This window comes from Microcaecilia unicolor, chromosome 1, assembly GCF_901765095.1.
Source record: "Microcaecilia unicolor chromosome 1, aMicUni1.1, whole genome shotgun sequence".
In the NCBI taxonomy this organism is placed as follows: domain Eukaryota; kingdom Metazoa; phylum Chordata; class Amphibia; order Gymnophiona; family Siphonopidae; genus Microcaecilia; species Microcaecilia unicolor.
In genome coordinates, this window is record NC_044031.1 from 530,160,346 (window position 1) to 530,186,521 (window position 26,176).

Here is a 26,176-nt window from a genome sequence, read left to right on the forward strand (position 1 = left end):
GAATCCCTTGGGTATGAGAAGTCCCTAAAGTATGGAACTCATTATGAAGGTAAAGAGAGTTGAAGGTAGAAACTGCTGCTTTGTGATTTAACTGTGATGATCAACTGAATGAACTGCTTCTATTTGGAATTGAACTACTGTTACTGTGCCCTGGATAAAGAGCCCAGACTGGAGCTGACTGTGAGCCTGTATTGAATCTTTATATGTGCTGATAGCCTACTGCTTAAAGGGGACTATTTGCCACACACTTTCAGGTGGCTTACATGTGCTTAAGATTGAAGGTGAATGCTGCTGTTGGAACTGTGTATCAGGTCTACTAGAAACCTGCATGGAATAAAGTCCTTAAGATTGAAGTTGCTGGTGGACATTTATTTTTTCACTGTACCGGGAGCCCGTGGCTGGAGGAGATTGTTCTATCCTTTGCTGCACCAAGAGGTACCTGGTTACACTGTGAAGGAAATGCTTGACTCACAGGGAGGGTCTTGGACCTGAGTATGGATGAGGCTATGCTTGGTTGTGGCTCCCTGATGCCAAGCAGCTGGCGGTCCTGCACCAACAGGTCAGTACAGCTGTTGGCTCAGTGTATCCTAACTGCGATGGGACACTCAAGTGTGGCTCTGGGGGCTGCTAGGGAATTTCTTGGCGGGGGGGGGGGGGGACTGAGCTGAACTGGGGTTCCCCCTGAGTCAACCACGCTGTCTGTCGGACCTTTTTTGCAGGAACAGTTGCCATATTGGCCTTGTTTCCCAATGTTACAGGGCAAAGCAGAGAGGATTTCTTCCCCAAGGGGGAGGGGAAATGCTGCCTAGCCTCACTTGGTCCAGTGTGCAGGGGGATGCAGAGACATCTGTGAGGTCCTCGGAAAGGGCGTTCCAGGGACCGACTTTTTCACCATTACGGACTGCCTGCATTTGGCCCTGAGGAAGGAACGTTTCCTCTCCACAGGAGCAGGAGGCAGAAACCCAAAGAGGGCTCTGACCTAGGGGCTAAATGGACCCTGGGGGCCCTGTTTGAGATTGAGGCATTGTATGACCCCTGTCAGCAACTCTTTCTGGGAAGGATCTATGGGACCTGAGGGAAGACAGGGAAGAATGACTTTCAGCCTCGATCTGCCTCTTGCTGGGAAGAGCTGGTCCCACTGATTGAGTCTGTGACTATGGCATTACAGATCGTGCCCTTGGTACCAGTGGAGATTCTAGATATAGATCCCATTTTGGAAGGTTGGTGGGGTCTTCTAAAGCATTTCCCTTCCACAGACTCCTGTTACAAATGGTGTTAGATGAGTGATGGGTCCTGGAGACTGCCCTGAGGATAGTGAAGATCTCAGGGAGAGGTGGGGGCTATATATGCTTCCTGAGAATGCCTATGAAGGGGTCCTCTGCATGGATGCCCGCATCATGCCGGTCATAAAATAGACCACACTCCTGGTGGAAGGGGCACAACACTGAAAGTTCCACATGAGAAAAAGGTGGAACAGCTGCTGAAACAATGTTGGTGCTTTGACCATGCTGATGTAGTTGTCAGTTTGTTGAGTCTATATTGCTTATGTTCTTGTGCTGCCTGCAGCAGTTCCTGGGAGGCCTTAAGGAAGCTCCATAAACTGGAAATTTGCAGAGCACAGTTATGCCATATGGTGGTTACAAACACTTTTTGCTTGTCAGATCACCTGTTTCTCCTGTTAGAGGGTCCATGTAAGGGCATGGTGTTGTCCAAATCCACCTTAGCATGTTGGATTAAAGCTGCTTTTGAGGCAACCTACATTTTTCGGGGTGAGTCTGTTCCAAGGAAGCTGACTCAATCTATGCGGGCCCAAGCTGTGACCTGAGTGAAGACCTGAATGGTTGCCCCAGAAAATATCTGCAGAGCAGCACTTCAAGTTGGATGTAATGGCCAGAGCTGACTTCATATTTGGGAGAGCTGTGATTCAGGGGCTGTTAGAAAATGGCTTGGATACATCCCATTTGTCTGGATTGGTATGGCAAAGATGAAATGGAAAGTAAAATTATGGAATACTTGTTAATTTTCTTTCCTTAAGTCCTGCCATACCAGTCCAGGACCTGCCTAGGAAGACATTGAATATTAAGGATTTCCCTCACAGCTAGTTGGTTTTCATGGCACAGATTCTGTTTCCAAAAAAAATAAAAAGGAATGAGAAGGGAGAGGATGCACTGCAGTAGTTCAGATGGGGGGGTTCTGTACTAGGGACTTTTAACTGCTTTGAGAATGGTATACTGGATAATTCAGCTAACATCGGCCCCTTATACTAGTGATGTCACTGGAATAGTTCAGTTTTCTACCTCACTTTGTTGGTCGGGAGGGGACACTAACCACTTTGTCTGAACTGGTATGGCAGGACTCAAAAGAAAATGAACAGGTATGACATAATTTGAAATTGGGTGAATTAAGCCCAAAATGTTTTATAAAGTGTCTTCTTTTTTTCTTTTGTAATTTTTATCCACAGAGTCGAATCCGAACCCTTGAAAGGATAGTTGAAGAGGACAAGCAGAAAACTGTTCAAATTGAGCTTTTTAAGCAGGAAAAATCAAAACTTATTTCACAGCTAACAGCTCAGGAGTCGGTTATAGATGGGTTAAAAGCAGAAAGAAAAATATGGGGGCAAGAATTGGCACAACAAGGTAAAATTCAAACTTACTTTCTAGGATTGCTAGGTCATGAAAATCTTTACAGTATACCAGCTATTTATTTTTTTTTAACTGGAGTAACGCATCACTGGAGGGAAGAAAAAGTTTGAGAGACTTGCTGTGCTATGGGTCATCCAGAATGCTACGAAAACTGTGTCCCACCTCAAAAAGGTCTTAATTTTGGGATCATTTTACTAAATTGTGTTAAGCGCTAGTGCGCACTTAACATGGGAAAAAAGGCTTACTGTAAGCATTTTGCGGTAGTTTGGGAGGGGCATGTTATGGCATGAAAGCATAATAGGAGGCAGTAAGTGCTCCTCTGTGAATATTTTTCTCTGAGGACAAGCAGGCCTAATGTGTTCTCACATGTGGTGATGTCATTCAGTGGAGCCCGGCGTGGATACTACTTCGTGTGCATAACTAGGAAAATTCTATAACCATCCCACCATGCATGCACAAGTGCCTTCCCACCTGACACCTGAGCGCGAGTACCTCAGTCTCTTCTGTGGAGCTGGGAGGACACGTTTTTGCAGTCTTACTTCAGCGTGTGTTTCCTTTGAATTTCAAATGCCTTCCTGTGAGGGTTTAGCACTTTTTTGGTTTGTTTTCCTCAGTATTTCCCTTGGTTTTGCCTTTCTTATTATTTTTTTAGTTTTTTTTCGGCCTTTCAAGTTTTCTTTATTTTTTTGCAGCTTGATAAGGCCCACTTAGGCCTGAGCACTGGCCTCAGTTTGGGTTTAGTCACTTTCTCTGAACTTCAAAATTGAGGAGTTTAGTTTGGCTGCTATTCTTTTCTCAATGTCTAAGAAGACCCCCCCCCCCTGGTGGCTTTGAATTGTGTGCCCAATGTAATCAGACTATCTCTGCCACAGACCCGCACAATTTGTGCATCAAATGCTTCGGACATGACCACCAGGCTAATTCTTTTTCTCTCTTTAAAAATTCAGTTGAGGACATGAAGTGAATCAGGTCCAGCAGAAGAAACATTTTGGCTCACTGAAGGCTGGTTCAATGGACATTGTCCCAGAAGCATTAATCTTGATTGCTGCCCAGACTAGGGTTACCATATGGCTCCAGAAAAAGGAGGACGGATTGAGCCAGCCAGGTTTTACTTCCAGTGCTTTCAATGGAAGTAATTGAGCCAGCCAGGTTTTACTTCCATTGCTTTCAATGGAAAGCAATGGAAGTAAAACCCAGCTGGCTCAATCTGTCCTCCTTTTTCTGGAGCCATATGGTAACCCTAGCCCAGACGATCTCTATCACCGGGAGTGCACTGGTATTGAGGAGGTCTCTACCTCCCTCAACATTGGGCACTGATGGCAAGCCCCAGGACTGGTCAGCATCAGACCTAACACTGAGGACCCATAAGGGTTTGACGTCATCCTCTTCGGTACCAAAGGACTTAAATGTTGTCGTCAAGGGAATCCTAAGAAGCATTGGTATAAGTCCTCTGCAAAATATGGTGCCGAGAGCGCCGGGGACCTGGAGCATTGGAATCGCCGGTCCTCAAGAAGCATCGACACCAGGAGGATCGCTTCCCCCTCTTTAGTGGAGTACCGGTGCGCCAGTCTACAGGCAGGCAGGCTCCTTCTTCCGGTACGACACAACTCCTCTCCATGCTGTCTCTTGACCCAGCTCCCCAGCCTTTGCTGAGGTCTTTTCTCAATGAACTATATGAGGCCATGCTCAGGGAGGATCTGGTGCAGATGTTTCAACTGCTCTCCACTCAGGCGTTGAGGGCACTTGCACCAGATGTTGGAGGGAAGGGCTGAACCAAGATGCCCTCTTGGGCATGAGCATGGTACCAGTGAGCTGAGGCAGGCACAGACTTGCTCAAACCAACCTGAGTACCTAGAAGAGTCTGAACTGGACCGTTCATGGGAGTCAGATGAAGATCCACAGTACTTCTTGGAGGAGGAGTCTTATGGTATCCCTTCTGACCCCTCCCCACCACAGGAGAGGTGTAAATCTCCACCTGAGTCTCTTTCACTGGTTTTGTGAAGGAGATGGCTTTAGCCATCCCGTTTATGTTGGAAACAGAGTTGGAGCCCAGGGCTGAGATGCTTCAATCTTGGACTACGAATCTCCTCCAAGGGAGGGGGGGGGGGGGGTCACAGTTCTGTTACATCCTATCCTGAAGGACGCAATACTGAGGAACTTCAAGAAGACACAATTGCCACACCATTCTCTAACGGTCAAATCTGCTCTCAAGCGGGCCAGAAGCTCCAGGATTCATGCTTGGGCACCCCCAGGTAGAGAAGCTCAGACTCTGGACTCGTTTGGGAGAAAGCTTTATGAGGCCACGATGCTTATTGCCTGCATCCGGACCTATCAGCGCTACATGAACATCTACTTGAAGTCCTTGTCTGGCAGTGCGCTTAGTCTCGTGGACTCTGTCCCTCAGGAGCAGGCCACAAAGCTTCACCAGTTAGCCAAAAAGCAGCTGGAGTGAAGGGCGTATCTGTCCAGGGGCACCTATTTATTTGTTGTTTATTATTAGGATTTATTTACAGTCTTTTTGAAGGTATTCACTCAAGGCGATGTATAGCAAGAATAAGTGAAACATTCATGCCACTACAAGACATGTTATTTGATGCCATTACATGACGTGCTGTTTTCTCAGTTCAGGATCCGGAACACTGGAATTTGTTACCACAACAACTCAGGCTTCAGAAATCCCTGCAAAAATTTAAAAACATTTTCTGTTTGCTGATGCTTATAAATGCTAGTGGGGTACTACCTGTGCGAATCTGTACTTTACAGTTGTCCTCATGTTTTTTTTCCTCTCTCCACCCCTACTATTGATTCTGTATTTTTTCTTGTCCTAATCTTGAAGTCATTTTCTGCACCTCTCTCTGCATTTTCGAGGCTGCGCTGATGGAAGAGGAAGGAGGCTACCTCCCTCCTTCTTTGAAGGTAGGGGGGTGGGAAAGGGCTGCTAAGACCACCTGGGGTGGAGAGGGGATCAACTCGTAGCCCACTGGGCCACCAGGGCTTCATTCATGGGAGGGGATGCCGGGGGGGTTAGGGGGGCTGGAGACTCACCAGATATCCAACCCCCCCCTGAACCTGTGTTGCGGGGGTCGGGAGGACTGGAGGTCCGCTGCACCTCCATCCCCCATGTCGCTGGGGGGGGGGGGGGGAGTGTCAAGTCGGGGTTCCTGCTCCTGCGGGGGGGGGGGGGCATGGGCTGATGCATTGGGGGGGAATGAGGGGCCTGCTAGAATGCAAATGCTTGCTGGACAGGGCTCACCATTCCTCCCCAGTGGTCTGCAAACCCTAACGCCAGCTCTGAGCTGGTGTAGGGTTTGCTGCGGCCAGCAGGACAATGTTTGGCACGCTGGTTGCTGATCATTAGGGAGGAATAGGTTTTACATGCATTTGCACGCTAGTTGCGTTCAGAGCCTGTAAGCGCGTTCTTTCACGCGCTCAGGGGCTCTGATCATGGGGCGGTAGCAAACAGAGGCGCTAGTATGGCTCTAACAGCCTCTAGCACCTGCGTTTGCTTCTGATCATTGGCCCATGAGGTAGAACAAATTAGGGAGGCCCTGTGTCAAGAAATCTGCAAGGGTGAGGCCGCAAGGCAAGAGGTCACGAAATGGACTTGGATCCAAGATGGCCTCTGAGGCGGATGTGCATGTGAGCACCTCCTGAACGCCAACAGATTCTCTGGAGTATTGGACCTTCCTAGCACCCATTATGGGGAAAAGAAAGGGGACGTCCCCGGCACTTACCTCCTCAAGACGGGCGGAACCTTCCACCATACGCCAGGGAACATTGGACGCGATAGTGGTGCGCACGCCGGGACTCTACGAGCGCTTCGATAGCTCTGACGTTTTTGCTGGAGAATAGCTTAGAGGGAGTCTCTTTGAATCTTCCCTCTCATACAGCACCCCCGAGACCCGTTGGGGTGATGGTGGCGTCAGTGGAACAGCGTCATGAGAGCTCCGAAGACGGTTTACTCTCTGGGGCTGTAGTAGGAGGCCCCGTCGCTACTTCTTCTCCAGCGGGGATAGCAGAGCAATCAGGGCAGACTCAAACTGTTCTGCCTCTGAATCTGCCAACGCAGGAGTTGCCAACAGGGAATATCGGGGAAAGAACTAGACCTGCTGTAGTTGCCCTAGAGATGTTATGGGATGTTATTCAGGGCATGAATGCTACTCTGGAAAAAATGTCAAGAGCAACGCAAGTAGAACTGACTGTGATCAAAACGACTCAGGAGAATTTTAAGGCCAAGCTTGATGCCCAGGACTCCAAAATCGAGACTTTGAACAGTGAGGTACAAATTTTGAAAACTTTTTCTACTTTAGTTACCAAGGAAAAAAATATTCAGTATAGGAAAATAGAACATCTAGAGAACAAACTTCGAAAGAATAATTTGAGGATTTTGAATTTCCCCAAATCTCCTTGAATTGCCCCCTTGGAAATGTTTAAGAAATATCTGAAGGAGACTATACATATACCTGAGGAAAATCTACCACCAATAACTAAGACTCAATATATTTCTGGTATTCACCCGGCAGTGGGGGAAGCCCTACAAATGAACTTAACGGAATTTCTTCAGGATTCACTTGACGTGATAACTGAAAGAACTACCATGTTGGTGATTTCGCATTTGAGCTTGACCGTAATAACATATTTAAGTTGTACTTCCGTAATATAAATGAAGAATTCTTAGGCGCAAAAATTCAAATATTTCCTGACTTGCCCAGGGATACTCAGAAAAGAAGGAAGGTGTTTCTAACTTTGAAACCTAGGTTCCTTAGTATTGGAGGCTCCTTCCTCCTTAAGTATCCCTGTAGATGTCGTAAAATTTAATTCTCAGAACTATATTTTCTTTGAACCTGAGAAACTTCAAGAGTTTATTATTAGTAAAGAGTAGAGATTCATGTCCTGAATAGTAAGCTAGGATCGGCTGCGCCCAAAGAGAATTCTTCTGCCGTTGTTTTTCTTTTATTAATTCTTCAATAGTATTTCTTTGATCCTGGATCCATTTGTTGTGGTCTAATAATTTAGGAAATGTTTTTTTTTCCTTTTTGTTGAGTTGTAATTCTTGGAAAAAAATTTTTACTTCCGTATTTCTGACTTTATGTATATGCATAAATGAAAAACTTATAAATAAAAAATAAAAAAAAAAAGAGGTCACCAAAGGAGTAGCAACTGAGACTACAATACCTTAGGGAAGAGCTTAATTTCCTGGGGTAGGAACTTCTGTTTTATTCTCAGTCTCCAAGGATTAGATGTACATGTAAGGAGGACGGCCAAGAGTACTTGATTTTTCTGCGTGTCCGGATGGGACCCAGGATGGCATTAGTAGCCACTATGTTGGCCTAGGCTAGGAGCCAGCCCCAGGAAGAGAGTATGGAAAGTGGTATGTGACAGAGACTTTACTAGTGCTGGATTAAAACCTGCGAAGTAACAGATGTCTACATGCTGAATCACTGCAATAAAGTATTCCCTTTTGCTTGCAAACCCTGTGTATGTATGGCTGTGTTTGTGACAATTCCAGGCCACACCCTTGCTGTCATTACCACATGGCTGCGTCATTGTTTGCTCTCATCAAGGTTTAGATTAGAATCTAATCATGTTTTTGAACATAAACTGCTAAAACAAATCCTAGGGGATTCACAAGCTTTCTCAAAACTGTGTATATTTTAAATGTGTTTATATTATGTTCATACTGGTGTGAAATCTTCTATAAAACAGTGTACATCTTGAAGTTGCTAGTTTTGAGAGGTTTTGTAACATTAAACTTCTTGTTACTCAGGAGTTTCACTAGCACAAGATCGTGGAAAGCTGGAGGCTAAAATTGAGGTTCTAACTGCAGAGAATGAAACTCTGAAAAAACAAATTGAGCATAATAATGATGCCATGAAAATTAAAACCAAAGTTGTGGAAGACCAAACAGAAACCATCAGAAAATTAAAGGAAGTAAGATGTTTTCAAAACTTTTTTGTTTGTTTAATGGGACAACAGAACAAATAACATTTAAGCACCATTAAACCACCATTGGTTTAAACTAGAGTTCTGAATTCTTAAAATACGTAGATTTTATATTTATTATTTTTAAGGTCAATAATTGTAATTTTTATTGTTTTTATGAAAACATAAAGTACAAACATCTCACTGTTTGCCTTAGCAGCTAGTGCACAGTATATGCCAGATTACCTAATGCAGAAGGAGGGTAGGGAATGCAGTTAATGGGTAGGCATTACCACTTATTAATTGTTAATTAACTGCATCAGATTAGCTGGCATTCAGTTAATAAGTGGTAAAGAAATTTCCTGTGCTGTCATTAAATGACAGAATTCTGAGAATTCCCCCAGCTGTTAATGAGGAAGCTATGCCGTTACACAGTAATTTTGCAAGTAACATGCAATAACTGCAAAATGTTACTATACTTTGGTAAATAGGCCTGTATGTATTTTTATTCTTGAGCAGGAGGTGGAAAAGGAAATAGATTTATTGTTTATGCCCCAGTAGATGGAGCCAGCCTAGTAGTGCTGTGTACTCACAGGCAGGAAACCTTGTTTTGATCCTAATATGTAAGCTTTAAAGTTCTAAAAAGGTCACTGAAATTTAGGAGCTGGGATGATGCACACTAAGCGCTAATTCTGTATTGGTAGCTGTGTGTGCAATTGCCTTTATAGAATACTAGCACAAGTCTGCATTTTTTTTTGTTACATTTGTACCTCGTGCTTTCCCACTCATGGCAGGCTAAATGTGGCTTACATGGGGCAATGGAGGGTTAAGTGACTTGCCCAGAGTCACAAGGAGCTGCCTGTGCCTGAAGTGGGAATCGAACTCAGTTCCTCAGGACCAAAGTCCACCACCCTAACCACTAGGCCACTTCTCCACTCCTATGCAACTAACTGTAGGCAGATAAGCACATAGATGCTAGTATTCTAAAATCGTGCACATAACTGCCTGACGTACCCACTTATGCCCCTCCTAGGTCCATGACCCACTTGAAGTTATGCACTCTGACATTTGAGCACACAATTTATAGAATAGCGACTAAGGGCAAACTGCTAATTGGTGCCAGTTAAAGCAAATTATCACTTGTTGCTCATTAACATCAATTATGAACTAATTATTAAGTTATGTGCACAACTGACATTATTCTGTAACTTCTGTACACAAATTTGCACACTAGTCATAACTTTAGATGGAGAACTTTCTAGAATTAGGAGGTAAGTGGGTAATAATCAAACTACCCATGTTGGTGGAAACCTATAGGTTTGTTTTTATTTTTTTTTTTGTACCAGTACAGGCTGCTAGTTCTGCTTTGATTATTGTTTCTGAAAAATTACCCACAGAGGTTTGAACCTTCTTTTTCTGTGGATAAGTTTTCTGTTGGAAACAAGGCACATAGTTTTGATTATACTAAAATTATGCACATCTGGGTAATTCTACAGCAGGGTACCTCCATTAGGCACTCCAATAAAGTGCAATAGGAGGTTATTCTATAATGCCACCTTGGAAGCCAGATTACGCTATAGAATATTAGAGTAATGTTCCATCGGTATGCCTTATGTTTTTGCTTCTTCAGTTATACCTGCCATAGACCTGGCATAACTGAGTGCATAATTCATCAGGGATGTGCAAAACATACAGTAGTCTGTAAGTTAGGCACATAAATGGGAGCCCACTCATGCTCCACCTATGTGTACACCTGCCTCACATTTACACACTATGGGGTTTATTCTATAAGTAGCCCCTAAAATCAGCATTTTGCGCGATTCTATAAAGAGTATGTGTCCTTTCATATAATCACGCTTAGGCATAAACCGTGTCTAACTAGGCGCCTGCAATTAGGCGCAGTTTGGCCATATTCTATATCAACATGCATAACATTTGGGAACGCCCCCAGAAATGCCCCTATCATTCCTCCAAATATGCATGCCTATTAGGATTTACACGCACATCGTTATAGAATGTGATAGGCATGTAAATCCTAATTATTGCCAATTAGCGCTGATAATTGGTTATCACCAATTAGTGCTGATTAGCTCATTACTCCATTAAGTTATGCGTGTTAAATTGGACACATGCACAGTTTAATGTGCTTAACTCTTAGCACCATATATAAAATTGAGCCCTATGCCACTTACATGTGCTGTTGTAGAATAGCATTCAGGGGTGGCCCGAATGAGCAAATGAGAGAGGGGCAGCAACTGCATCCTGAGTGGGGAGACCCGGGGCTGGTGGCGGTGGTCCTGCCCCGGGCCATCTCTGTCTCTTGGCAGCCCTGCACCCATCCCCACAAGTAATCTCCTCCATTCCCGCCCACGTGCTTTCATGGGAAAGTGTACACTTATGTGTGTAAGTGACAGTTCTCTATAAACTTATGTGTGCAAGGGACAAGTAAATGCAGACACCTAGTTATAGAATTGCCCTCCTTGTTGCATAGTGTGACACTGGGCAATGTGTCACTAGTTATAAGATAATTTGTCATTAGAGAGAGCTCAAGAGAACATTTGAGAACTCTGGTAATTCTGAAATGTGTAATGCCTGAGAAATTGATGCAAACAGTCTTGCGGTAGAGCATGGCTGAGCATGCGGCCTCTACCACGAGGTTAACCAGAGAATGTTTTACAGCGATGTTGTAAGCTAATGAAATGCAAATTCAGCATGAGCAGAACTTGTGGGCTAATCAGGGAAAGCCTGTTCGGCACATGATGCACAAGGGTTCTGCGGTAAGGGCGCCTTTACTGTGTACATGTGTGATTAAAAAAGTGTCAGCACATATCTACTTTTGAACAGGTATAACTTTTCCTAGGATGCCCTGAATTCTAGCATGGATTTTGTTACTGCTATTGAAAACCAGAAGACAGATTTTTATTTTTTTGAGGTTTGACTATTTTTCAATCTGAAATTGCAGTTACATTCTAGTCAGCATATAGCTGGATGGGAGAGAAAGACCGCAGAAGCCTTTGCAGAAATTAACATTGAAATATCTCAGCAGATTAGGCTGAATATTTCTTTCATTGATCATTAAACTCCTAGAGCCATTTTTGTGTAATTTTTTATGTGCTTTAATTCATGCACACACTTTGTGTTTCTAATAAATGTGCTTTTAAACCTTCATTCCAGTTCCAAACTTTTCTGAACATATAAATATATGAGCAGTGCTGGCTATCAAAACTGTTTCCAGTGCAAAACTTTTCTAATTATATAATCAATACTGGGTGCAAAAACAGTTGACATGGAGCTAGGAAAACGTAACTTTAGAATGAACGAGGCCACTGTTTCACCTGACAGCATTCAGGCTTCTTCATGGGTATAAGTCCAACTCCTTCATCTTGAAAATTTTCATTAAACCAGCATATTTTCTATACAAAAAATGAATTAGCATCTTCATTATAACTATCATATACCAGTCATATTATAGATATTGTCACACCCAAGGCATTGCACAGGAAGGACCAAAGAGTTGCAGGCTGAAAGGTGCATTTGAACTCCCATAAAACACAGCAGGGCAGTTAGCAGATAGTTTAACTCTGCAGTAACTCAGGACAGAATAAAGGAAGACAGGCTGCAGATAGATTAACAGTGCCCCCTCTCCTTTCCTGGGGAAAACAACTTATTTGCTCAGGCTTTCAGGGCTGCATAGGATACATAACAGGCCTTTTAGTTCAAATCTTCTCCAACATTCACATAACATAGGCAGCCATGACTCCTCGACCTTGCCTCAAAACCTGAGTATAGCAGGGACTGTCCTTCCATGTTAAATTGTACAGCGCTGCGTAACCCTAGTAGCGCTTTATAAATGTTAAGTAGTAGTATAAAGTGTAAATAACATACAGACTCATGTAACTGAAATGGCAACAACTTGGCCGCAGTTTTTTTAAAAACCATCAGTTTGTGAAGTTAGCCGTGACAACCAAAGCTTATCAGTTTCAACATACCATATATCCCAGTCTGCCGCCTTAGCAAGACCGACAGTTCACAAAACAGAACTCCAGAACTCCCCCACTACCCAGCAAGGGGGATTCAACTTGAAATGCAACTATCTCAGCTGTAAACTTCCTCTCAATTCAGGCTTGAGTGCACCCGCCTGAAAAGCTGAGACATTCTAGAAAGGTCTGTATCAAAACAATTGGGGAAGAGAGGGAAGGATGTTCTTCTCCCAAACGCCAATGTAAAATGATGTTCGGGACCTCCCCTTAGGCTCTAATAGCCCCTGCTCTCTTCTCTCACCACCCCCAGCGGGGTGCCGGAGTACTGCAGGAAAACTCCCTGGCTGCCCAGCACCCACCCTGCTAACCTTCCCGGCACAGGCTCGTTGGGTGCACAGCGCCATGTTAGTGGTGGCTTCTTGCACCCAAGGTGCACTCTGCCTTTCTACTAACATAGACCCTGCCCTGAAACCTGAGTATAACTTGCGTAAATAACACACAGACTCACGTAATTGAAATGGCAACAACTTGGCTGCAGCTCTATTTAAAACCACCAATTTGTGAAGTTAGGGTACCTGAGCCAACCAAAGCTTATCACAGTGTTTTTCACCAGGTGTGCCGCAGAGTCTGTGTGGATCCCGCAGATATAAGCGTCGCTACACCCCAAAATCCCCCTGGCAGTCCAGCATCACCTACTTACCTTCTTTTCCCCTGTTCCCTCCTACGGTCCAGCATTGCTTTCTGTGGGTTTCCGTATTTGCAGAGGGGGAAATGCACATGGATGGAAGCCAGGCCAGTGGTAGGGTTTCTGGAGCCCCCTGCAGCCTATTAGTAGGTGCCCCCCAACTCATTATTATTATTTGTTACATTTGTACCCCACATTTTCCCACCTCTTTGTAGTACTCATTATGGGTAACCTTAGGGGCAGGATCACAATGGCCTTGCCCCTACAGTAGCCACACCCCTTTTACCAGCCATGGTGCATATAAACAGGCATCATTGAAAATATTACACCAGTATAGGAGAAGAAAAATAACTTGTGATTTTTTTTTCATTATAAATAATTTCTGTAAGCTGTTACAGCTCCAGTATATCCAAAATGGCACAAACCAAATTAGCACACACACCAGGAATTAAGAGAACAGTCTTGTGAAATCTGAAACACAATATGTTATCAAAATCTCAGAACCTAACAATCAGATCACTGTTCAGACACTTGGCCTTGCAGTCACACATGCAGAACAGAGATAGCCCCTCTTCAAATTCTTCAAAAAATAACCTGGAATCCTAAGAAGCTAGCCTCTGCATGCAGTGCAATACCAGAAAAACAGAAAGAAACATGTTTCCTCCTATACATTGCAAAATAAGACAGCAGATGTAAATTCTCAAATTGGACATATTCCAAACAGTAAAATGAAAATAAAATTATTTTTTTTCTACCTTTGTTATCTGGTGACTATGTTTTTCTGATCATGTTGGTCCCAATCTCTGATTCTGCTGCTCTCTATCTGTTCTCCGTTTCCAGGGCTTCCTTTCCATTTATTTCTTTAATTTCCTCCTTTCTTCTTAATTTCTTGCCCTACATCCATAAGTAAAAACTGGGTCCTGCGCGGACTTTACTGGAGGAGCTGTAGAGTGGATCCAGCTTTTGCCTATTTTCTATATCCATGTGCAGTTTTTCTCCTCTTCCCTTTCTCTCCCCTCCATCCATTTGCATATCCTTCCTCTCTTCCCTCCCCTTTTTCCAAGTCCAGCATTTTCCTCTCCCCCCTCTATTCATGTCCAGCATTTCTTCTCTCTCTCCTCCCCTCCCATCCATGTTCATCTCACTTCCTCTCTTTCTTCTCTTCCCTCCATCCATGTCCATCATTTCTTCTATCTCCCCTCACCTCCAACCTTGTGCATCTCCCTCTTCTGTCTTCACCTCCATCTATCCATGTCCAGCATTTCTCCTGTCTGCCCTCCATCCATGTTCATCTGCTTCCTCTATCTTCCGTCTCCTCCATCCATGTCCAGCAATTCTCCTCTTTCTCCTGCCCTCCCCTCCAGTCCATCCATGCTCAGCAGTTCTCCTCTCTCCCCTGCCCTCTCCTCCCATCCATGTCCAGTGATTCTCTTCTCTCCCCTGCCCTCCCCTCCCATCCATGTCCAGTGATTCTCCTCTTGCCCCTCCATTCATGTCCAGCACGATTCTCCTCTCTCCCCTGCCCTCCCATCCATGTCCATCGTTCTCCTGTCTCCCCTGCCCTTTCCTCCCATCCATGTCCAGCGATTCGCCCCAGTCCCCACTTGCCCCCTTTTTCAGCCCATGTTACAGCCTTAGCCCCCTCCTCAGCTGCTGCTAGTTGCAGTTCCAACCCCAACCCCCCACCTGCCCGTCCTCTTCTCCTGCAACAGCCCCCTTTTTGTTCCTGCCACCCTGCGTTTAAATCTCTTTTACCTCAGTCAAAGCGCCAGCAGCAGACAGTGAAAGAAGCAGGCTTGCCTCGAGTCTTCCCTCAGTGTCCTGCCTTCGCGAAAACAGGAAATTACATCAGAGGAAAGCAGGACACTGAGAGGGAAGGGAAGGCTCGAGGCGAGCCTGCTTCTTTCACTGCTGCCGCTTTGACTTTGAGGTAAAATAAAACAGATTTAAACACAGGGCGGCAGGAACAAAAAAGGGGCTGTCGCAGGAGCTAAGGGCAGGCAGGTGTGGACCGGGGGCTGCAGTTGGGGCTGGAATTGTGAGCCGCCGGTGGCGGTAAGCATGGCTTGTGGCGCCCCCCTTCTATGCTTACCGAATTGCACTGGCCCTGGATGGAAAGCGGGGGGGGGGGGGGAGTGCACATGGATGGAAGGGAAGAGAGAGGAGAAAATGCTGCACATCAATATCAGGGAAGAGAGAGGTGGAAATTCATATCGATGGAAGGGAGAGGAGAAAATGCGCATAGATGGAAGGGAATGGGAGAGGGGAAATGCAGATCAACGTAAGGGAGAGGAGAAATTTCTGTTCATGGATGGAAGTGAGAGGGGAAAAAAGCTGCTCGTGGATAGTAGGGAAGGAAAATGGAGGGTGTGCATAAATGGACAGGAAGTGAGAGAGAAATGATTTGTAGTAGTAGTAAGTTAGAACGTATTATAAAAATGAGATGCTTGAAACAAATTTCTTTAAAGAAAGTAGAAGTAGTATCTTTGTATATTGACTATGGTATTGATTTTGGGGTTTCTTTGTAAAGTATGTTTACCTTATTTTGATGTTTTGCCTTACAACTTTTGGATCGCATATGGGTAGCTTTATAAAATGCTGATTTACATGGCTTTTATAATATTGGGTCATGTGCAAAAGTATACATGGTACAAGCTGGTGCATACATGTATGATAAGGGCAGAATTTGAGCATGGGTAAAGTTTTAATTTTCATACGTATTTTATACAATACACAAGTATGTTTGCGCCTGCATTCAAGCAGGAATAGTGTCTGTTCCTTCAATCTGGGCACAATTTCTGCAGGATTTGTTCTAATATTTTATAAAGACACATAAATACCTGTGTGTCTGTAGAAAACAAGCTTAAAAAAAGGTGCTTTCCTGTCCTATTTTATTTATTTATTTATTTGTTACATTTGTATCCCACATTTTCCCACCTATTTGCAGGCTCAATGTGGCTTACATAATACCGTAAGCGTACGCCAAACCGATAGAGAACAAATACAAAGTGCTATAATGGTAGAATAAGATACATGCGTTACAGACACATTTGGGAATCGTAGAGAGGAGAAGACTGCGTTAGGTCCATTAGTTACTTTATATAGTTGTGTACCAGGGTTCAGGAGTTTAGGTTATGTCAGTAGTGTATACTACTTTGAATACTAATATTAATGTAGATGCCCTGTTTTAAACTTACCCCCATATGTCATGAAATGAAATTTTCATATCAAGAAATAATTGTCAAAAATTAAGTAAGTATCATCATTCCTAGGGTCTTCAAGAGAGAGATGAGCAAATAAGAAAGCATCGTGATGAAATTCTTGCAATCCGAAAAGTCTTTCAAGAACAAATTGATGAAAGAGCTGCACAGGTGGAAGAGCTAGAGTTAAAATTAGAAAGACATAGTGAAAGAAAGGAGAAGCTAAAGCAACAGCTGGAAGAAAAGGATGCTGAACTTGAAGAAATAAGACAGGCTTACAGGTGACAAACTATATTTGGTATTGTGTGCTACATTCAAGTTATGCTGAGATTCAGGTGGAAAGTTGATTTACTTCAAATCTTGTCTTTTTCAGTACAATGAATAAAAAATGGCAAGATAAAGCAGGCCTTCTAACCCATCTTGAAACACAAGTCAGGCAAATGAAAGAAAATTTTGATGCCAAGGAAAAGAAATTGATTGAAGAGAGAGACAGAAGCCTTCAAGCTCAAAAGTAAGGTGATGAAAGAAAGAGGTACAAGACTATAAAATAGTCCCGATATTCAAACAAACATATGTTTGGCATTGACCACTAAACATAAAGTTTCTTTGAAAGCTGTTTTTAAGGAGGCTTTTAATATTGACTGGGGGGATAAGGAACAGATTTACTGATGTTTTTGTAAAGGATTAGGTTCATGCAATTTGACAAATAAGATACAAGTTCTTGTATGAATGGTTATAGGTCTTTCCTATCATTATTATGGAGTTCTTAGCTTTATTTTAACTTATATTTGTTTTTTTATGTTTTTATTATATAGTTTGTGACCACTTTGGTCTATCCAAGTTAAGCGGTATATCAAGTTTTAATAAACATAAGCATATCTGTGGATTTTCAACAGCACTATCCAGATTGTGCTGGGCAGGGCAAGGGTGGTATGACTAGCTATAGAGACAGCAGTGATATTCAGCTGCTATCTATATAGCTAAGCAGTTTGTCACAAAACGCCTAGCCACCTGCCTGGGGCTAACCCTGCGACCACTTAGAGGGTCTATCCCCAGCACAGCTGAGGTCTGCCTGCACCTGGGCATGTGCTGTATACTAGCACCCTCCTCCCACTGACTGGGTCCCAACCACCTCTGAGCGAGTCTCCCGCTCTCAGGTTATTCCCAGTGATTTCTAGGTTACTGGGGTCATACTCCCAGTGGTCCCACAATTCCTAGAAAGCACTCACAGACCCAACACACAAACCACTAGGATTCTTAGTCCAGACAAGCAGAAGCAATAAACTAAAGAAGGTTTATTGTCATTAAAAGTTTGAACAGTGAACTATAAAAACAGATGGAAAAATAACAGGCAAACAACAGGTAACTGAATAAGGATCAACTACAAAACTATCTAAATATCTTATCACTACCTGGATAGTGCCTGGGAAGTACAGGAAATAGAGCTGCTCACAGGCTGCAGAATATAACTGCTCACAGGGTTTCAGTAAAGAGGTCTTTCTCACTCTCTACTTCCAAACCAATACTTTCCATACTATACTTGAGCTTCTGGGCCAATCAGAGTTCAGAACAACATTTTTTTTAAAAGTAGTTGGCCACACCACTGTAGGTTACTGTGTTAACTTAAAGAAGTTTTAAGTCTCTGAGGAAGATAATCCTTGAGAATTGTGACATGGCACAGCTCCAGATATAATTAAGTACAAAGGTCTGAGAGGACAAGCAGCAGACTCACTGCCTCAGCATGGAAAGCTTACAAGCCTCTTAACACACTGGCTCTCTGACCATGCTGCCTGCACTTCATAAAATAAACCAAACTTCAGTCAGGCAGACATTCGGTGAAAGGGAGGAACCCGAACCTCCCAGCATGCATAGGGCAGTCAAGCTAACAAGAAAGAATCCACAAGGCACTGAGAATAGAGCTCAGGTGCACAGAAAGGGCCAATCACCTAAGGACTACCAAACTACAGGGACTTTATACACAGCTTAATAGACACAGCAAAATCTGCTCCCATGCAAATGGGGGTAGAACAGTATTCATGCTTTTTGAAGTCACTGAACGTCTTTTTGAACACACCATCCAGAATAATAGCCCCAGCTAAAATCAAATCACCCGATGTTGAAAACAAACCTAAATGGAAGCTCAAGGCCCAAGAGGCCTGAATTGAACTAATGAGGTAAAATACTTAGATAATAGCCAGAAAAACCTAGCTAAGGAAGCTACTGGGAAAAAAACATACAGAAGCAACCAAACTTAGATGCAGGAAAATAATTCTGATTAGAGTGCTGAAGTACTCATCACTGAGGCGAACACAATACTCAATGCTTAAACTTGTACATTTGGCTTAGTGGACAACAAAAGATTGAACATAAGAATAGCCATACTGGGTCAGATCAATGGTTCATCTAGCCCAGTATCCTGTTTCCAACAGTGGCTAATCCAGGTCACAAGTATCTGGCAGAAACCAAAACAGTAGCAATATTCCATGCTACCAATCCCAGGGCAAGCAGTAGCTTCCCTATGTCTGTCTCAAGAGCAGACTATGGAGTTTTCCTCCAGGAACTTCTCCAAACCTTTTTTAAAATCCAGATAGGCTAACTACTGTTAACACATCCTATGGCAATGAGTTCCAGAGCTTAACTATTCATTGAGTGAAAAAATATTTCTTCCTATTTGTTTTAAAAGTATTTCCATGTAACTTCCTTAAGTGTCCCCTAGTCTTTGTACTTTTTGAAAGAGTAAAAAGTCGATTCACTTTTACCCGTTCTACTCCACTCAGGATTTTGTAGACCTCAATCATATCCCCCCTCGAGTCATCTCTTTTCCAAGCTGAAGAGCCCTATAATCTTTAGCTTTTCCTCATATGGGAGGAGTTCCATCCTCTGTCATTTTGGTCGCTTTTTTTTTTTAACCTTTTCTGATTCCACTACATCTTTTTTGATATACAGCAACCAGAATTGAACACTATACTCTTTGTTTGAAAGTATTTCCATGTAACTTCATTGAGAGACACTCTAGTCTTCGTACTTTTCGAAACAGTAAAAAAGAAAAAAAAATTGATTCACTTTTACCCGTTCTACACCACTCAGGATTTTGTAGACCTTGATCATACCTCTCCCTCAGCAATCTCTTTTCCAAGTTGAAAAGCTCTAACCTCTTGAGCCGTTCCTCATATGAGAGGAGTTCCATCCCCTTTATCATTCTGCATGACAGCAGAAGGCAGGAATAGGCATGCATGTGCAGTGAGAAATTCTCAAAAGTTCTGGAAAAGTTTCTGCACAGGCTCAGTCAGATGGTGTCAGCCATATGAAGAGTCAGTTATCTTTTGTTCTTGGAGAAACGTATAATGCAGTTGCTGCCAACAGCTATATATGTAGTGACAATATGCAACCGATAATTTGGGACTGAGTTTTTGCAGATCTAAAGTAAACTGTATGGCAAAATGGTGAATTTTTCAGCAGAAGATTTATAACAATACTAGTAAAACATGCCCGTTTCTGGAGCAAATGAAAATGGCGCTAGCAAGGTTTTCCTCCCGAACACCCCCCTTCGTACCCACCCCTTCGGCATTGTGAAACCACTGACCGCCATTGTTCCGGACCTCGTCAACGCACGCCACCTTCATCTCCCGAGTCCTTCCTTGTTGGTTGTAAAGCCACTGACGCCATTGCTCCGCCCTCGACGTCATCACGTTTGACGCGAGGGCGGGGCCCAGACACAGCGATTTCGGTGGCTTCACCACCACGAACCCTTCGAACCGGAAAGAAGTGCCTGCAGGAACTGACAGTGACGTCAGTGTCCTCAGAACGTTGAGGGTGAGTTTTATTATATAGGATTTCATGAAGTGTTTTTCTCTAGTTTGGCCAGCAGGTGGTGCATGTTCTATGTTTAAAGCTGTTACAGAGAAATGGCTTCATGCCCATGACAGACTAGCGTCAGATGCCTTTCTCCTACATTGGGGGACAGGCCTTCTGTATGCTTATCCTCCCATACTTCTACTAGGGAAGACTTTGCTGAAACTCAAGCAAGACCGAGGAACAATGATCCTGATTGCTCCCTTCTGGCCTCGTCAGATCTGGTTCCCTCTTCTTCTGGAGTTGTCCTCCGAAGAACCGTGGAGATTGGAGTGTTTTCTAACCCTCATCACTTAGAACAAGGAGTTGCTTCTACATACCAACCTCCAGTCCCTGGCTCTCACGGCCTGGATGTTGAGAGCTTAGAATTCTCCTCCTGGGGTCTGTCAGAGGGTGTCTTTCGAGTCTTGCTTGCTTCCAGGAAAGATTCCACCAAGAGGTGTTACTCTTTCAAATGGAGGAGGTTTACCGTCTGGTGTGACAGCAAGGCCCTAGATCCTCTTTCTTGTCCTACAAAGACCCTGCTTGAATACCTTCTACACTTGTCAGAGGCTGGTCTCAAGACCAACTCCATAAGAGTTCACCTTAGTGCGATTAGTGCTTATCACCGTGTAGAAGGTAAGCCTATCTCTGGACAGCCTTTAGTTGTTCGCTTCATGAGAGGTTTGCTTTTGTCAAAGCCCCCGGTCAAACCTCCACCATTGTCATGGAATCTCAATGTTGTTCTCACCCAACTGATGAAAGCTCCTTTTGAGCCACTGAATACCTGCCATCTGAAGTATGTGACCTGGATGGTCATTTTCTTGGTGGCTGTTACTTCAGCTCGTAGAATCAGTGAGCTTCAGGCCTTGGTAGTGCATGCACCTTATATCAAGTTTCATCACAACAGAGTAGTCCTCCGCACGCACCCTAAGGTGGTGTCGGAGTTCCACCTGAACCAATCAATTGTCTTGCCATCCTCATACCCGCCCTGATGAAAGCAGTTTACATACCTTGGACTGCAAGAGAACATTGGCCTTTTACGTGGAGCGGACAAAGCCCTTCAGACAGTCCGCCCAGTTGTTTGTTTCTTTCAACCCCCAACAGGAGGGGATTCACCATCGGAAAACGCACAATTTCTAACTGGTTAGCGGAATGCATTTCCTTCACTTATGCCCAAGTTGAGCTGACTCTACAGGGTCATGTAACGGCTCATAATCTTAGAGCCATGGCTGCATCAGTGGCCCACTTAAAGTTGGCCTCCATTGAAGAGATTTGCAAGGCTGCAACGTGGTCATCAGTCCACATATTCACATCTCACTTCTGCCTTCAGCAAGATACCCGACGCGACAGTCGGTTTGGGCAGATGGTGCTGCAGAATCTATTCGGGGTTTAGGATCCAACTCCACCCCCCTAGACCCATTTTGAATTTGTTCCAGGCTGCACTCTCAGTTAGTTGATTTTGGTTTCAGGTCAGTCTATGTTATGTCCTCGCCGTTGCGAGGCCCAATTGACCAATCTTCATTGTTTTGAGTGAGAACAAGCAGCCTGCTTGTCCTCGGAGAAAGCGAAGATACTTACCTGTAGCAGGTATTTTCTGAGGACAGCAGGCTGATTGTTCTCACAAACCTGCCCTCCTCCCCTTTGGAGTTGTTCTTGTTTTTGTGCTTTTTGATTAAACTAGAGAGGCACGCTCGCACGGCGGGCGGGAAGTCGTTCGCACATGCGCGGTTTGCATTGCTCGCGCGACGGAACTCTCTGGAAAGACTTTATTATTTTGCTTGCAAAATGCCGTCCGATTCCTGGGCCGCCACGGACGTCGACCCACATGTGAGAACAGTCAGCCTGCTGTCCTCGGAGAATACCTGCTATAGGTAAGTATCTTCGCTTTATCAAAATCTCAGAACCTAACAAACAGATCCCTATTCAGACACTTGGCCTTGCAGTCACACATGCAGAACAGTGATAGCCCCTCTTCAGATTTTAACCTGAAATCCTAAGAACCCAGACTCTGCATGCAGCACAATACCAGAAAAACAGAAAGAAATACATTGCAAAATAAGACAGCAGATGTAAATTCTCAAATAGGACATATTCCAAACGCTAAAATGAAAATAAAATGATTTTTTTTCTACCATTGTTGTCTGGTGACTTTGTTTTTCTGTATATAAAACACAAGTGCTCAAGAGGATACTTTCAAATATAGTCAACAAAACAAACCAGGAAAGCGAAGTGAGCTACACAGACCACAGACCCTGAAGCAGTGAACGAAACTTTGGCCATAGCCTTGCGGAAACAGGAAATTACATCAGAGGAGGCTGGGACACTGAGAGGGAAGGGAAGGCTGGAGGTGAGCCTGCTGCTTTCACTGCTGCCGTCGCCGCGACTTGAGGTAAAATAAAAGTTTTAAACACAGGGCAGCAGGAAGGAAAGGAGGGATGTTGTGGGAAGCTGAGGGCGGGCAGGTGAGGACTGGGAGGTGCATGCAGGAACTGAGAGTCTCCCAGCGGTGGCAGTAAGAATGGCTTGTGGCGGCGCACCCTTCCATGCTTACTGGGTTGCGCCGGCCCTTTAGAAAGCTGTAGGTAGACACAATTTTAAAATAAAAGGGAGCTTGAAGTCTGGATAATAAGAACAAATGAAATCTGAGTGGACAGAAAATATCAATTTCAGGGATGGATGTAGTGGAAGAAGTGAAGAAGACACAAGGAGAAAGAAAAATGATAGGAAACCCTGCACAGAGTTAAGAGAAGACAGGGAAATAACTAGAGACTGCGACGTATATGATTAGACAAATTAAATGGTCAGATAAAGGTAGAGAAAAGAATTCTATTTTTAATTTAGGATGAAATAATATGGAAGCCATATTAGTACACATTAAAGGTTTCTACATAAAAATAAAAACAAAACAGAAAATAGAGTGATAACTTTTTATTGAACTAAATATATATATTTTAGGGCTACATTTTGATTAAACATTTTAATTGCAAAGGTATTGTATATATGTATTTATTTCTCACTGGGTAAGAGTAATGGGGATTTGATATTGCTGCCTTTCTGTGGGACAGTCAAAGCGGTTTACATTTATTATATGCAGGTACTTTCTCTGTCCCTAGTGGGCTTACAATCTAAGTATTGTACTTGGGGAAATGGAGGGTTAAGTGATTTGTCCAGCGTCACAAGGAGCTGTAGTGGGAATCGAACCCAGCTTCCCAGGTTCTCAGCCCACTACACTAAACACTAGGCTGGTACTCCACTGCACCTCCTTGTGACTCTGATCAAGTCTCCTATCCCTCTATTGCCTCAGGAACAAAACTATTACTTATGCCACCTTTCTATGGTTAGTCAAAGTGATTTATCAAATCCCATCCCTTCCCTAGATGATTGATGATCTCCCTCCCACCCCATCCAAAATCTCTCCCTTTCTCTTCCTTCCTTCCTTCCCTCCCTCCCTCTTGTCTTTCCCCAGGTCCATTCTTTCTTTCTTTCCTGGAGTCTATTATCTCTCATATGTATCAACCCTGGGGTAATTGTATCCTTTTCCTTTATATCCTGCTAGACTAGTCCAGACAAGTGAGTTATGCCCCCTCCCCCCCCAAACTAGCAGATGAGGACAGAGAACACTGACATTTTAGTGACATTGAAGGGCATTTTGGAAAGAAACGTCTAAGTTGGAATTTGGACATCTTTGTAAAATGTCCAAATTTGGAGGCAGGGAAAAGGTCATTTTCGAAAAAGATGGACATCCATCTTTTGTGTTTGAAAATACCATGGGTGTCCTTGGATTTGGGCGTCTTTGATTTTCAGCGATTTTCGAACACAAAGACGTCCAAGTCTAAAACGTCCAAAGTCAAGCCTGGTCCCCCTGACATGCCAGGATAGCAGTCAGGCACTCTAGGGGGCACTGCAGTGGACTTCATAAAATGCTTCCAGGTACACAGCTCCCTTACCTTGTGTGCTGAGCCCCCCAAAGCCCACTACCCCCAACTGTATACCACTACCATAGCCCTAATAAGATGAAGGGGGGCACCTATATGTGGGTACAGAGGTTTTCTGGTGGGTTTTGGAGGGCTCGCTGTTTCCTCCACAAGTGTAACAAGTAGGGGGGGGTATGGGCCTGGGTCCACTTGTTTGAAGTGCATTGCACCTACTACTAAACTAGTCCAGGGACCTGCATGCGCTGTAATGGACCTGAGTATGACATCCGAGGCTGGCAAGTAATGTTGTTCATCACAATTTTGGGGGCTGGGAAGGGGGTTAGTGACCACTGGGGGAGTCAGGGGAGGTCATCCTTGATGCCTTCCAATGGTCATCTGGTCATTTCGGGCACCTTTTTGTGCCTTATTCGTAATAAAAACAGGTCTAGCTGAAAACATCCAAGTTTTAGTCCTGGACATCTTTGCTTTGTTCCATTATAGCTCAAAGACATCCAAGTCTTAGGAACGCCCAGGTCCCGCCTCGAACATGCCTCCAATACGCCCCCTTGAGATTTGGACGTCCTTGCGACGGACTTCTGACAAAGACGTCCAAAATGCGGTTTCAATTATACCGATTTGGACGTCTCTGTGAGAAGGACGTCCAAGTGCCGATTTATGTCACTTTTTGGACGTCCATCTCTTTTGAAAATGAGCCTGATAATCACCAGGATATAAGGAGTGGTACAGTCCTGGAACTTGCAAGCATTTCTTTGCCTCCATCAGATGATGCAGACGTTCATATGCAGTACTACTCAGACAGCTCCCTCAGGAATGACTTCTTGAGCACAAGTTTGGCTGAGGGGAAACCTCTTTGTTGCAAGCTGCTGTGTTCCTTATTAGAACACTTATTAATCTCATTGAGTGGTCTGGCCTTACTCAGGGAGACCTCCCTTGACCGTCACAGTAGTCTTTAGAAGCAGTAGCAGGCTGGTGGGCGGCCATGGGGTTTGGGGCTCAAAGGACGGTCCTGAGTCTTCCTGCTTTTGGAGTTCCCATGTGAAAGGGTAGACCTCGCCTCTGATATTTCCCTACCGGGATACACAGATTTTCCTCCCAGATTCTCACTAGATATTATTCATATCCAGGATCTTGGATCCCTCTCTGTCACCTTGGTCCCTCTTGGGCTAGCCATTAGGCCCCACATTCTTGTTGGTTAACTGTAATAGATGGACTGCATTCACTCAAGGGAGTTTGAAATTAGCCGGTGTGCTGCAGGTATGGTTTCCCTGTGCCTTTCTTTTGGTCCTCTCCAGTTTCTTGAGCACAGGGGAGCTCTCTTCTGTTCTAACTCTTGTGACCTTAAACATCAGGGGCTCTAGTCCTCCTTCAGTGTCCATCTTCTGTGCCCACATCCTCCCTGAGATTGGGTCTTCTACAGGTCAAGAAATCTGTAGGTTAATAAGAAGGAACGGAGTTGGCTAGATGCCAGCCTTTGCAACACTGGTGAACTGCCAGCAGCTGAGCTTTTTTCAGTGGATGGAAAGTTAGTGGTTCTGGGGGTAGAGGGGGAGATGGAGTTGGTCCAGCATATCCCCATGGAAGTCTAATGTTCTTAGTGTGGAGGTGGTGATCACTTGTGGTGGAAGGTCCTCTTATGTTGTTTGTGGTGAAAGGTCCTCAAGAATGGGAGCTCTTCATGAAGTCTGGTGTCCTTCGAAGCGTGAATCTTGGAACATATGACCTGAACGTTAAAATGGTCTGGTCTAGGTCTCTAAGCTTCTTGACATCTATTCTACCTGATGCCAGATCTTGAGTTCAGGTCTGTGGCCTCCTTGAGCCTTAGTTAGCTGATGACTGTGGACCTTGGAAGTAGCTGTCTTAGTTGGTGCTTTGTCTTGTGGGAAGGGCTTGACTGAACTCTGGGCTTGGGTTCCTCCTGCATGTCTCTGTTGTTTGGTTACAGGAGGAGGTTAAGGAAGTTCTGGCTGCCTTCCTGGAC

At 44.2% G+C, this 26,176-nt stretch overlaps 1 protein-coding gene across 1 annotated transcript in view; it reads left to right on the plus strand.

Annotated features, from left to right (window-relative positions):
• LRRCC1 (leucine rich repeat and coiled-coil centrosomal protein 1) overlaps positions 1–26,176 on the plus strand; it is a 154,074-nt gene that overhangs the window by 100,361 nt on the left and 27,537 nt on the right. The window contains exons 14-17 of the mRNA XM_030216082.1: positions 2,462–2,636; positions 8,410–8,573; positions 16,502–16,710; positions 16,803–16,940. Of these exons, the coding sequence (XP_030071942.1) occupies positions 2,462–2,636; positions 8,410–8,573; positions 16,502–16,710; positions 16,803–16,940 (686 nt within the window). The remainder of the gene's footprint in view (positions 1–2,461; positions 2,637–8,409; positions 8,574–16,501; positions 16,711–16,802; positions 16,941–26,176) is intronic.